At 44.5% G+C, this 14,568-nt stretch overlaps 3 protein-coding genes across 3 annotated transcripts, besides 2 other annotated features; 1 reads left to right on the forward strand and 2 right to left on the reverse strand.

The window, feature by feature from the left end:
* The first annotated feature begins 955 nt into the window (after positions 1 to 955).
* Positions 956 to 982: a microsatellite.
* Positions 983 to 2,803: 1,821 nt separating this feature from the next.
* TSTA_042700 (aquaporin transporter, putative) lies at positions 2,804 to 4,402 on the reverse strand. Its single transcript, XM_002484703.1, has 4 exons — positions 3,958 to 4,402; positions 3,312 to 3,878; positions 3,160 to 3,230; positions 2,804 to 3,063 (listed from the first exon to the last, which is right to left on the reverse strand). The coding sequence occupies exons 1-4, from the start codon at positions 4,241 to 4,243 to the stop codon at positions 2,986 to 2,988; spliced, it is 1,002 nt and encodes a 333-aa protein (XP_002484748.1). The 5' UTR covers positions 4,244 to 4,402; the 3' UTR covers positions 2,804 to 2,985.
* Positions 4,403 to 6,995: 2,593 nt separating this feature from the next.
* On the reverse strand, positions 6,996 to 11,599 carry TSTA_042710 (ABC bile acid transporter, putative; the record flags this gene model as incomplete). The annotated part of the gene is made up of 4 exons (XM_002484704.1): positions 6,996 to 10,576; positions 10,626 to 11,139; positions 11,198 to 11,509; positions 11,558 to 11,599. The coding sequence occupies 4 exons, from the start codon at positions 11,597 to 11,599 to the stop codon at positions 6,996 to 6,998; spliced, it is 4,449 nt and encodes a 1,482-aa protein (XP_002484749.1).
* Positions 11,600 to 12,344: 745 nt separating this feature from the next.
* TSTA_042720 (pogo transposable element, putative) lies at positions 12,345 to 14,042 on the forward strand (the record flags this gene model as incomplete). Its single annotated transcript, XM_002484705.1, has 2 exons — positions 12,345 to 12,677; positions 12,780 to 14,042. 2 exons carry the CDS (start codon positions 12,345 to 12,347, stop codon positions 14,040 to 14,042), a joined length of 1,596 nt encoding a protein of 531 aa, XP_002484750.1.
* Positions 12,348 to 13,493: a mobile genetic element.
* Positions 14,043 to 14,568: the final 526 nt, after the last annotated feature.

Consider the following 14,568-nt stretch of genomic DNA (forward strand, 5'->3'; position numbering starts at 1 on the left):
ATGTACTATGTTATGTTATCATTGTTATCATATTATGGATCCATCCATTCAGCCACCAGCCACATTCTTCCAATACCGAAATATCCCGTAACGAGGGGATTACGGACTATGATTGAGTTTTTCAACGGTCCGCACGCGTAACGGACGGAGTACGTAACGTCGTACAACGTATTATCGAATATCGAGGACAGGTAGGAAAAGTGGCTGAGACATCCTGACGCAGCTAATGGACGACCCTTGTTCTTCGAGTAATTCTCTTTATCACACAACTATTCAGATTGAGGTACTATGGTACGTACAAACCTTTGTCTTTGCTGTCTTTATTCTCATTGACTCTTTGGGGGAACAATGAATGGGAATTATCCAAAGCCATGAGCGTGGGCTGATCAGTGATAGGGGGAGCTATCCGAAGAATCTAGAACAGAATACACCGCAGGAAAAATAATATCTATATTATTATAACTTATTCGGGAAGCGCACGGAATCAACAGCTCCACTAAATGTCTCTGAATTTTCATTTTTTTTTTTCTGTTGTTATGGGGAGAAGTTCTGGGTTATGATAGGGAGATGGGAACTACAAATCCATCTGCCTATGTTATCTGCACGGAGTTTCGGTTGGACCCGGATAGGAGATATTTCAATGTTCCAATGGCCTGTCAATTTAAGAGCCAACAATGAATAGGACTCGAAGTCAAAACAATGCATGTAAGCAATTTTCTTTTGAAAGTACGTCAATGACTCTTCAATTCTCGAATTCTGATTCTATCAGAGTCCAGAAGTACAACAGATTCCATCACATTTTGGACTTAATCTACGTATGCACGGACCGAATGATTGTCTCACTCTGGCTGCGTAAGATGAATGTCATTGATTTGATCAATCACAAAGTTGGACGAAAATGATCCATATTTTACAAGTTTCTGAAAGCACATGCATAAATAATCGAAACCCGTCGAATCGATCGATCGATCAATCAATCAATTGAAAAATGGGATAAAAATCAAGAATGTGTATCCGGTACAATGCGGAAATTACAATGTTCCATAATCCATGGATGGCAGCGCCGATGACATGGGTTGCCATGTCTAGAACCAGTCTTTAGGCAACGTGGGGTTTTCTCTTTGATCGGAGAATCTTTTGGGGTGCGTTCCATGGATCGGTGTGGTGCGTAGACATCATAGGCTTCGTGATCTGACTTAAGTACTTGATTTTTCAGGACAAGTAGACAGACCGGACTGTCGTTACTGTATGAGTGAAGTCAAGGTGGACAGTAACATCATCGACTACGCACGTAGCTTGTCGTATGTTGTCCGTTGAATCAACATGGACCTCTCCTTTGGAGATCACTTAACACGAAGATCTTTTATTTTCTTGCATTGACCTGCAGGTGTATCGACCAATGCCGTCTAGCCAAGTCATTGGATTTGCAGAGGTGGATTTTAACTTCTAATACTTCCAGACAACATTACTGAGAAAGTAATGTCATGACTATCATCATATATCCAGAAAATGGACTTGTTGAGATAATAATATATTCAAATTTTGAAGCTCATTGTACTGTTTCTCCCTAACGAGATAAGTCCAAGGTCATTTGCGTGCATATTTGGCCCAAGAGGAAGCCTATCTCGTTCAACAACAACCGTTCGCTATATAGATGTACTATCCTACAGTATCAGCTTGTGCGACAGTAAACCTCCATGAGCTTAGTTATACATATGACTCTCTAGGTGCGTGGGTACAGGTGTGCTGATTGTGTCCTGTTCCCAGCCAAAAGAATACTTGCTTCGGTTTATGTTTGGACCATCGGTGTCTCAACGAGCTATGTTGTCAGCACGAAACGCTTTATATCCAGCTGAACAACCCTCGAAAGGCTCGGATGCCCTGCATACGAGTGTCGCACAACCATAGTCGCTTCCGTTTGCCCCCGGACTGGTGCTCGGCGTGATAAACTTCTCAATTGGGGGGTGTTCGATCAAGACTAATGTGACACAGCATTCTTTCGATGTTCATCCATGAGCTCACTGTTATGCATCTTTACCAAAATATCTCCTTTGACAGCTCTCTATACAGAGGAATCAAACTAAAATCAGGCGATCCACGTCGCACGACAGAGTACGGGCGTTCATGATCCCTGCGAAAGCTCCTTGATTCCGCATACTTGCTATTCTCCAGGCTCGGGGAGAACCAAGGAATGGGCTCTTGGAAGCGCCAGAAGACTGTGTGCTGCTATCTTTCCGTTACAATTCCCCATTCCCCCGAAGACCAACAAGCTATCAAGAACTTCTGTTCAGCTGTTTGTTTAATGATATTCAGGTATAAGCATCTCGAATCCAGACTCAGTTTACTCCGACAGATTCGTTGCCAAAGACCCGAGAATCGGATGGGCGCATATGGCTTGGTAATATCAAACAACGAAAAGTAATTCTAAGGTCACCACATCGAAGCAGTACCTTGGATGAGTATGCATTTGGGTTGAAGGTTGTAGGAACAAATTAAAAGTTTCTCTTCGTCTGTCTCTCGGATTCGATGTGTAGACGTCCGAGACTCTTGTCCATGTATCAATGAATCCAGCTGCCTTCCGGCGCCACACTCGCTACTGGGTTCTCGTAGAGGCTGGAATTTCTTGAGCACTCTGGAGCAGACTTCGAGTCAAGCCGTCCACATATTCGGAATCAGCCACCGATACTCACCACGGAGGAGAAAAAGATTGGCTTTGCAATAGTAGAACTGGAATGAGTTATTTTGATGTGACATCCAGGGCTTGAGGACTATTCCTTTCGTCGAATGCGTGGAATTTGCCGTTCTTGAAGAGCTAAGAGACAAATATGAAAGTCCCTTCTTATAGCTGAGTTCTATCGTACACTCGATTATGTGATTATATGGTAAATACAGAACTTCAAAATTTTTTAAAATACCAATCGACAGAACGCCAATAGCACATGTAGGGCCATCCGCCTTCATAGATATTGTGAAAATACTAATGGTCTACTTCTTATCTGTGGTCCATGGAGGTAGCAGTTGGTAGAACAGGCCATGCCCAAGGGTTGCGCAGAAAACTCCGACCTATGCGGCGATACACATGGTTAGTACACAGGAGTCAGTGCAATCCACCATGTGCGGAAGCTATTTCGAGCTGCTTTCGAAGTCGGAGGAACTTACCCAGTGTATCCAGTGATATCCAGGAAACCCACTACCAACGTACACACCAAAACAACGAGCCGGGTTCATGCCTAAAACTGGTCAATATCAAGTTCCACCAGGCCAGAAGAGATCATGAATAAAAGCAATTAGGGATAAAAGAAGTAACTCACTAGCACCAGCGTATCCCGGTTTCTCATACGAAGAACTCCAGCTCAACAACCCAAGCGTCAAGCCTACAAGCCATGGTGCCAACGCTGGTCCAAAAATACGCTCCTGTCGCGGATTCAGCGCAACACCAAAGGCAATGAAAACCAAAGTAAGGGTGCACATAAACTCCAACAACAGCGCCTGTCGGACCTCAACCAAGTTTGTTTCTATAAAACAGCCGCCCACTACAAAGTTAGACGATCCAAAGAGGTTATGGAGCACTAAGCCTGCCAGAGCACCGCCGCCTGTTTGTCCCATCAGATACAAGGTCATACGCGGAAGAGAGATGAGACGGGCGAAGAATGTTGCTAGAGTAATAGTGGGATTGATGTGACCACCACTGATGGGCGCGAAGCTGTAGATGAATAAGGTGAGGAAAAGCCAGTTTGTGATTCCGCCGATGAGAGGTCCAAGAAAGGTCGAGGTTCCAAAGACGCCGGCTGCAGTTGGCTCTGTTGATGACGATGTTGACGAGGCTGGCCTGGGTCGGATGGCAATCCAGCCGGTGATGAAGATTAACAAAAACGAGGCTATAGTGTCATTGAAGATCCACAGACTTAATATCAAATTGATGACCAAAAGAATTATAGAAATTTGGCATCCACCCACCTACACCCTCTACGATAGCGAACTTCCACAAATTCCAGTCAAGAAAACCTCTCAAATCCAAAGCTTCCGATACTCTCATGAACGGTGCCGCGTCCGGCACGGCCTTGAGATACTCGGTATTCTTGGGGTCATTGCGGTCCAGCACCAACGCCTGATTACCACCAATACGACCGGCAAAGGGCTGCACAGCGGGGTGCACGCCCGTCAGTGGTGTCGACCAACTGCGAAACCGAAGAAATTTGGTCTCGCCCTTTTCATGGTCTGGCGGTAGAGTGTGCAGCTCCATTTTTTGCTGTCTGTCTCGACCGGCAACAAAAAGAGGAAGACCGAGCTAAAGAGAAGCTTGCCGGGATCGTGGACAGAATTGGCAGGGTTTCACTGCGGAGCAATACAAAAATTGATCATTCAAACGCCTTAATTTGTGCTTCCTATAGAGAACTTCAGTGGTGAATTTGAAGGAAGATGAATTTGGCTTTCGACATGGCCAAAATCATAAATGGCAACAATACACTAGTCCATATGCGGTAGGTCGCCCCTTTACTAAGCAGCGTAAGCAGCTGACAAAGCCTTAGTTATAAACCCTAACCCTACACCCTCAACATTGGATGATTGGAATGCAGCAGGGGTTAGTTACTGCTCATCCTTTCCTCGTACTTCACAGCTGTTTTATTCCTAGGTATATATTCCCGCATTCTAATTTCTGTTTATGAGTCCTCAAGGAATAACAGAGTGTTAAGGGGCTGCATAAAGCAAATCGAGCAGAATCAGATAGAGGGGTGACAGTGTCATCCAAATCATTCATTTCTTTCAGGGTATCAGTCTCAGTTAATCATTTATAAAACTCATCACCAAGGTCAATTGGACAGAATCTTTTGACAAGGTTCATGGATTGAAATAAAAGTGGTAAGCATAAGCATGTAATAAAGCTCAAGAGCAAAGACATTTCCCTCTGTGTCCACGAATTTGGCGAGCAAACCCAGTCCTTTTCCAACAGTTTGCTTGTCTCTATATATGAGTGTCAATTAGTCAAGCTGTCCAGGAAGGTAGTGTCGAAAACTAGATCAGAAGCAATGAAGTGTAAACATACTGAAGTATTTTCCCACCACAATCCACAATCTTCTCCATTGTTTCATCCGTGTCCTGAACCATGAATGTAACAGTAACCGCCCGTAGTGGTTTCGCTGTTGCAGTGTTCTATTCCTGTCATTACAATCCCTCGGAGAACATGTAAGCTCTTCACTCATATTGAAAAATCGATCTTCGGAAACCACTGAAAAACTGCCGTGGAAATGGCCCTTGCCGAAGAAATAAATTCTCTCAACTCCTTCGATGCATTGATCGTAGCCGTTTTCCTGGATATTGAATTGGAATACATCCCGGTAGAAGCGCATTGCACGTTTGATATTTGTTACTGGGATGTCCATCCAGCATGGTTCTCCGTACTGTGTATTTATTTGTTAGTCGTTGCGATGAGTTAACTAACTGATCTTGGGGATAGCAAGCTCAGTGTGTAGAAGTTATTTTGATATTTAGAGGATGCTAGGACACAAGAGCACGTCACAAACTCTAGGGAGGATCTTTCATACACGACTCATCTTATAGCACAATGATTGCTGGGGCTATGTTCTTGTTGATGAATGCGGTAACAGGCTCAAGTAATGAGATAAGACGCTCGTCGGATCAAGGCGTATATCCACAAATTCTAAAAAAAATCGGTTGCTTCTAGTAACTCGGCTTGATCCTTGGAGTTGTGGTTATGTAGCGATCTCGTATATCAGAAATGCAATGCTTTCGATGAGCTTGAAATCTGGAAGAAGGATTAGAATTCAGTAGCTTAAGTACATTCTTAAATTGAAGCAATTGATCTCAGCGTTCGATATGATCAAATGATCATCAGTTTAATCGGCAAATAAACATGTCCTATCATTGAAGCAATACGATTCAAGTGATTCCCATTGATAAGACAAGCTGTTTCAGTTGACTAGTAGGCCGAAGATTATGCCCATATGGGGAAATATAGCTATAACATGACTCGGTCAGCATGATTGTTTGCCACTGAGATTGGCTTTTATGCGTCTACCTAGGTAGTAGGTAGATCGTAGTATTAAAAATCCAATCACTTTGAGCTCATCCGTATACGACTAAGGATGAATGTAATCTCAATTTAGAACTCGAGAGTCCAATCTATATTCAACAGCATGCTAAGTGGCGATCCGGCACAGATTATCTAGGGCTAATGCTTCCGGTGGATAAGTATCTTTGATGCGCTAGTATAATGCATGTTGACTGCACAAAGAGTCAGATATCTCTTTCATAATAGCCACGAGCGATTGAAATGCTGGGGTAAATTACTAAATATAGACTACTATGTGGCAATTCTATATGAATTCTGCGTAACTGAGTACAATATTCGGACTGCGGTTGAGATGAATCTATTGAGATGTATTCAACGATCAATTAGTTTCACGAGTCAATTATAAGAATTCTATAAATAGGCCTGATGGGTATAAGAACAAGTGTGACTTCAGAACAAAGGACTGCTTAGGAAGAACACCATCGCCTAGTGCCAGCAATCAGCCTTGTCGCACCTTTGAACACGAGTTCGATAGGGATTCTTTGAGATCTTCTCAAGTCTCAAGGCACCTGTCGAGGTCTCCTTCCTATTTCGATTCCGGATGCTGTATGCTATCATCGTCTGCTTTCACACATGGATGGCTACTTTATTCAAAGAATCCGTTTAACGCCGCACCGTTGCACTGATGGGATTCTAAGTCATCCGGTATCCAGTTATCGGATGGCAGTATCACAAATCAATCTGCGTCTTCGGTATTGGATAAGTCACGGACACCCTTCTTGGACGAAACGGCCTATTAGGGGAGAAGGGAAAAAGTGTCTTTATAAACACTAGCCATACAACTTTATGAATAACGTGGTCCTTAATCCAGAAAAACAAGGTATATTTATATCTATACTAAATAGTTTATGATTTGAAAATGAACACCTTGAGTCCTCAGGTCTGTCCCGAAATGTAGTATCAACTAACAATCTCTACTGTCAACACGCCCCTCCCTCTCAATCCTTCCCTTATCCAAAACAACATAATAATCCGCATCATTAATAGCCTCCAACCGATGCGCAATCGTAATCACAGTACTCTCCTTCATCTCCTCACGAATGATCTTCTGTATCTCCAGCGAAGTCTCATGATCAATGGATGCCGTTGCTTCATCAAGGATCACAATGGGACTACGTCTCAGCGCCGCTCGCGTTAGGCCTATAAGTTGGCGTTGTCCCTGGCTTAGATTCCGGCCTCCGGCTTCAATCTGGAAGTCCAGTGTCCAGCCATGTCGCGCACAAATCCGTTCTAGGGCGTCGGCGCATTCCTGGTCTGAGAAGTCGTCTGTTGGGTCAAGATTCTTCCGGATACTACCGGGAAATAAAATCGGGTCTTGAGCGACGAATGTGATGCGTGTGCGGAGTGCTTGTTTGTTGACTTTGCTGATGTCGATGTTGTCGATGAGGATTTGACCTTGGTCTGGCTGTAGGACGCCGAGGAGGCTGAGAGCTAGGGTTGATTTACCGCTGCCTGTACGGCCGATGACTGCTGCTGTGGAACCGCCGGGAATTACGGTCGAGATATTTAATAGGGATGGGTCGAGGTGAGGTGCGTAGCGGATTGTGACGTTCTCAAAGATGATGTCGCTGCCGAAGCGAGGCCAGTAAGCTGGTGGATCGATATCTCCTTCCGGTTCGACGTCGACGTGACGGAGCTCATCAACACGTTCTACCGAGACAAAGTCCATTTGGAGTTGTCCGTATTGTCGGCAAAGCCCATGAGTGGAAGTAACAAAATTGTTGGCTGCGACAAGGACGAATGCAACCAGACCTGCTGATACATTTGTGTACAGCGCCAAAGCAGTCAACACGAAGGTGGAAATACTTGACAGGGCCTCGAACCGGTACATGAGCCAACTCTGGAGCGACCAGTAGAAATGATCCATTCCTTGGAATTTATCAACAACTTGTATGACGCGGTCTTGGAATCGTACTTCGGCATGGAAAGCGCGCACGGTGGTCAATCCATGCAGTAACTCGCCAAAATTAGAAAGTAGTGGACTCAACGACACCATTTCCAATCTTCGCAGACTTTGCGAAAGAGGCAGAAACCATAAGAATATGACGACGAAACTGGCGGTCAAGACAACAGCAAATAGAAGAAAGGTAGGGGTCACGGATGCAATCACGACAATAGAAGAGATCCAAACGATTACTTGAAAGGCGATTCCTTGAAATTGAATGCTGATATTGCGGTCGACGGCACCGATATCAGATGTTAGTCGATTCATCAATCGGCCAACTGGGGTAACGTCAAAGAATCGAAACGTGGCGTGACTGACGCGTTGCATAACCTCTTTAAACATGGTTCTTCCAGCGCAGAAGACAATAGCTAGCATGAGTAATTGTGCTATAAGCATGAAAAGAGATTGAACAGCCGCGAATCCGAGATATATCCGCAACCAGGGGCGAACATCATCGGCTGGAGATGGGATGTGGTTACGGTCCAGCGGCCACCTGCGCATACTGGCATTATCATGACTAGTAATAGTCGGTGCATGGCTTATCACCCATTGTTCACTCGCTCTCGTCCTCAATTCAGTATAACCGAGCACGACCAAGAATTGACTATACGCTTCACCCCATTCTTTAAGGAACCACGACTGCAAAATAGCCACAGTGCGATACAGCGCGATGACGATGACAAGGAGGGCCCACCACTTGAGTTTACCAGCCTTGATATACGCCCAGTACACGCGGGTTTGTACGCCCCAATCTGCTCTGTGTTCCTCTTCGATAAATTTATCGGGAACAGCAGCTGAGATGTCATCCTCAGTCTGCTCACTTTCCACGTGTTGGGTATCATCTTCATAGGCATCACGCACGGATGAAATGTCCTGTTTTCCAACACAGCGAACTTTACCTCCAGCGACCTCCAGGATCTGATCAGCCTGAGATTGTACCAATGATACACGGTGTGTAACAAGTACAACTGTACGATCTTGCATCAACGGTCCAAGGAGGCATTTGCGTACGATGAATTCTGCAGTATTATGATCGAGGGCAGACAATGGATCGTCAAGAAACAAGATCCTAGCTGTGCTGTACACTCCTCTAGCTAGAGCCACTCGTGCTTTTTGGCCGCCTGACAATCCAATTCCATTCTCCCCCACAAATGACAAGTCACCATGGGCAAAGTTGGCTAGATCAGGGACTAAGGCGCATGCCTCCAGCACACGCTTATATCTTTGTTCGTTATATGGTGATGAAAACAGAATATTATCGCGAATACTCATGCTTTGCAACCATGGTGTCTGGGCACAGTATCCCACCATTTCGTTCGGTAGATGAGAAACGCCTTTTAATTCATCGAGTTCGCCGAGTAGAGCTTGTAATAGAGCAGACTTCCCAGCCCCAACCACACCACAAACAACAGTCAAACCCTGAGGGATGGTGAGATTGATATCTGATAATACTGGAGTATGCTTTCCGGGCCAGGCAAACGAACAAGACTCCAACTTTATCGGTGATAAATTTGACGACGTCTCTCCAGCTCTGGTCTCCTTGTTGGGCTCTTGCATGAAGTCTTCGATTCTGCCCATCGCAATAGACGCATTGATGAATGTAGTGACCAGCGGCGGAATTTCTCGTAACCGCTGTTCCAACATAGTAAAAAGCTGAAGCGCCGGGAAAATGACATCGATGCTCAACGGATGGCCTGCAAGAATTGTGTATCCGTACAGAGCGACTACTGGAAATACACCGCTAGTGAAGACTTGGACAACGTTGATCGCAACCTCCAAGAGATTTGTAATAATCTGAACATTAAGCTCTTTCTGACGAGCTTCCATAACCTGACGAAGCCAATGGTCCTGCCACCCGTACCATCGAAGATGACGGAGGGCTTCCACAAACTGTGAGGAGATTTGTAGTCGAGCGTCGGTTACTGCTCTGCGAGTTCGACCCCATTGCAGGAGGTAGCGGGTTACGAAACCGTTGATCACTTGAGCAAAGACAACGGTCAGCACACCCAAAAAGCATGAAGGACCAAACAAATCCCAGACAAGCACGACGGCAATCAAGAGACCCACAGGCTTGTCTAGTATTTCACTGATGTCCCAGAACCGCTGTGCTACTTCGTATACGTCTCCGCGAAGTAGGTTGAAGATTTTACCCATGGACGCTGTTTCTTTGGTGGCTTCTTCCTTCTGATCTTTGCTCTTCCACGGAATCAGACCGCATAGGTTTCTGTTCTTTTTGCTTTGTTCGTCGCTGCCATTCATGTGACCATTATGCATGGTGCCGTTTGGCCCTTCCTTGGTGGACACTTTCTGGCCGAATGTATTCTTCCGCGATAACGCTTTCTCATAGACCATCATTACCATTTCTCCTCTACTCCGCTCATAACATCTGCGACCATACCAGAGATTGAGAACTTGCGTCTGCGCAAAGAGCAGCCGCATAATAAGCATGATAGCCGCGTAGATCATGGCTACCCTCTTGTCACTTATTTCGTCGGACAGAACTTTCAGAAGTTGTTGTAAGAGAAGTGGTGTTGAGAAATCTGTAAGCATTAGCATTCCTGTCTCTGTCTCTGTGATATGGATACTCACTGCAAGCCATCTGTACAAGAGAGATGCTGCAAATGATGACTATATCAATTCCATTAGCTCGTAGTAAGCGCCTCAAAACGGATCCGCGAAGCTGCCGAAACTTTTCATGTAGTCTTCTATGCTGGAATTCAAATCCCAGAAGCCAAACATCGTCTTCGTTTATCCTCCGTTTCCGTCCAACAGAGATTAGAGGTGACATCCATGAGACGGTAAGAAAGTGCCACAGACACAAGTCGTCCTCGGGACTTCGTAGGTTGTCGGATGGTGTCTCTCCAACTTTGCTGATACCTTCTTTAGGCAAAGAAGGATCCCGAGCTGGCATCGATAAGATGATGATGATTGATACTGCTGCGGCTGCAATGACTGCATCATGCGCAATTTGCCCTACCACGTGTGCCATATTACCAGCACTAAAGACGGGGTATTGGACCAGTAAAGCTAAGGCATAAAACACTAGTAACGCCGTTGGGGCTGTTCGTGGTCTTTTGATAGCTAGTACTGTAGAGACGAGACCCTGTACTGTAGTCAGTCATCCAAGGTTCATAGTATACTGAACAAAAGATATCACATACCCATGCTACTGTAAGCATGATATATCCAAAGCAAGGTAACATCACAATTTGCACAATCTCAGCTCCGAAACAAATTACGGCAAGTAGGAAGAGAGCCCAAGCTTTACGCAAGGGCTGGCGGCACGCTGTCAAGAAGGTCTCATCTGTCACATCTGTCTCTTCGTAGACAAATGGATGGGTCCATTTTGGACGCCATCTGTACAGATATTTACTGCTGAGCAGGTATTTGATCGCAATGAGCACGATTAAAAGTGTCGGGATAGATGCAACGTATGGCAGAACACATGGAGAAAAGGATGCCTCGGCGGAGTTCTATAAAGAATCAGCAGCTATCTTAACTGTTGGAGTTTCGTCACTCACCCATAAGGGATAGCAACTCAATTGTTGATCATCTTTCCGCATGATGACTCCCAAGCCGACGTGGAGAGTTGTGAAGACACTACTCGAATAGTAAAAAGACACTCGCGAGCTAATAACTACATAAATCTGGCTGGTTAAGTAATATTTTTGAGAGAAAGAAAAAAGTCATCAACATGAGGATATTGAAGAATATTTATAGAGAGTCAACAGACCGACAAATGGCAGGAACCTTTAATGCCAAGCGTCCCCAGGCCTCTGGCGTTGAAAAAGTTATACACTAAGCCAAATATGGATGTGCAAAAAATAAGCAAGACACGCTAAATTTTATAGCCTCAGAAGTGGGACCCGACATCATTTTCATTTTTGTCATTCGCCAACTACAACCTCAACATCCTGATTATCCTCAAATGAACTTGATGGTGGCAATAGTTGTAGTTCAATAGATTGATCAACCTTGTGACATACTGAGGAACCGCGGAACAAAGATGTATATTGTGCGGATATATGTTTCAACAGCTTAGATGATCAGATAGCGGCCCCTCGTGTTCCCTCGTATTCCTTGCTCAATTTATCCATACATTTACTGCCTCATACTATATCTTCGGAGTCTTGCCCCTCTCTTTCTTTCTTTCTTCTCATTCTTAACATTTGGAACTTATATAACGCATCAAAATGGCAACTGTCAATACCGTCCCTCACCGCCTGAGGAATAAACCCACCTGAGGAATAAATTTACCCCAAAACGCGAAAAATCGCGAATATTTCACACCGCGATATATCAACCAATATGGCTTCAATGGAGCTCGCACTTGCAGCATTACGTTCAGCGGATCCTGGAGAAAAGCCTAATATTAGTTTGGTTGCAAGAACATACGGCGTTAGCCAATCGGGCCTTTATAAACGTTTTCACGGCGTTACAGGCTCAAAAGAAGAGCAATACGACAAGCAACGAATACTCACCACCACGCAATCAAGAGCGCTTATAAAATGGATAAATCAACTCACCGAGCGAGGCCTGCCCCCTACAAATTCAATGTTAGCGAACTTTGCAAGAGAAATATCTGGTAAAGAGCCTGGGAAAAACTGGGCTTCACGCTGGCTCAAGGCTCATTCGGATAAGGTGATTTCTCGCTATTCAACGGGCCTTGATTCGGATAGAAAAAAGGCAGATTCGGCATATAAATATGCTTTATATTTTGAGCTTATTGGACGGAAAATACAGCAATATAACCTCGGCCCAGAGCAAATCTATAATATGGATGAGAAGGGCTTCATGCTTGGAGTAAGCACAAAACGGAAAAGAATCTTTACTCGGCGCAAATATGAGCAAGGGGGCTATAAGCAGCATCTTCAGGATGGAAATCGAGAATGGATTACAACAATTGGTTGTATCTGTGCCAATGGAACTGCTTTAGCGCCTAGTCTTATTTATATGGCAAAATCGGGCTTTATACAGGATTCTTGGCTTCAAGATTACGATCCCCAAACACAGAGATGCTTCTTTGCAGCCTCAGAGTCAGGGTGGACTAATAATGATATCGGATATCGCTGGTTGGTGGATGTTTTTGATAAAGAGACAAAATCTCAAGCAAGCCGGGGATGGCGCCTTCTTATCCTCGATGGGCATGGATCCCACGTTACAATGAAGTTTATTGAATACTGCGACTCGAATCGAATTCTATTAGCAATCTTTCCGGCTCATGCAACACATACTTTACAGCCTCTTGATGTCGCTCTTTTCTCGCCTCTTTCTAACGCTTATACGAAGCAATTGGATGATTTTATAAGGGATAGCCAAGGCTTCACCCGGCTCACTAAACGTGACTTTTTTCGCCTTTTTTGGGCTAGCTGGAATGAGGTTTTTATAAGCAAGAATATCAATTCAGCATTCAGAACGACTGGTCTATATCCCTTTGATCCGGAGATTGTTATCAACAAATTCAACAAGAAAATCACCAGCCGGCCATCCTCAAGCGAATCCGGAGCTTCAATTATTCCTCCAGAAGATTGGAGACGGCTTGAGAAGCTTGTTAAAACTGTTGTTAATAATATTTATGATGAAAAGGCTGTACAGCTTCGAGAAACGGTGTCACATCTTTCTACTCAGCTTATCTTGCTTCAAAATGAGAATCAAGGCCTGAAAAGAGCTCTCATAAATGCAAAGAAGCCTAAAAACAAGAAACAGCCTTTATTACTAGGTTTACCATCAGAACAAGATGGTGGAGCGCTTTTTATGAGCCCTACTAAGGTTCAGCAAGCTCGTGATATTATTTCTCAAAAAAATGACGAAGCCGCGCAGAAGCAGGTTCATAAAGATGATAAAAAGCTTCAACAACAGCTTAAAAAGCAAGCTAGAGAGGCTGAAAAGGTTAAAAGAGCTCAAATCCGACAAGAAAAACGCGAGCAGCGTGAGCAAGAGGCTGCGGAAAAGCAACGGCTTAAGGACGAGCAAGAATTGGCTAAGCTAGCTGATTTACAGCTTTAAAATGATGTTATATCAACTTCAAAGGCTTCAAAAAGGCCTACAAAGCAAATTTCTAGGCAAGCAAAGCCAAGAGTGCAACCTGAGGCTCATGTGGAGGATAATGAGGTGGTTGTTACTACAAACCGTAGGGGCCGCGCGATACGGCCCCCTGCACGTTTTCGCGATTAACTTTTATGCTTTTTAGATTCGCCATAGCTTATTTAGTGCTACACCAGAAATTCACTATATTTAATTATTATGTGGTGTTGTAAAGCTTCAAAATATTCTGTACAGTAAGCCGTTGAAATTATTCCTCAGGTAGGGTTATTCCTCAGGCGGTGAGGGACGGTACTAAAGAAGTTTCCGAAATCACCGGGGGGTGTTTATGTGGAAGTATCCAATACACAATCCACTTCGACACCGACCATCCCTGGCCACCAAAAGTAAGGACTTCCTCCTTCGCCCAGGCTGATCAAATAAAGTCCTGTCAGTGTTAGCTAACAGTCAAACAGTCATCATCCTGCCAATGTACCATGTGCCGAAAATG

This window comes from Talaromyces stipitatus, genomic scaffold, assembly GCF_000003125.1.
Source record: "Talaromyces stipitatus ATCC 10500 scf_1105507295515 genomic scaffold, whole genome shotgun sequence".
Lineage (NCBI taxonomy): Eukaryota > Fungi > Ascomycota > Eurotiomycetes > Eurotiales > Trichocomaceae > Talaromyces > Talaromyces stipitatus.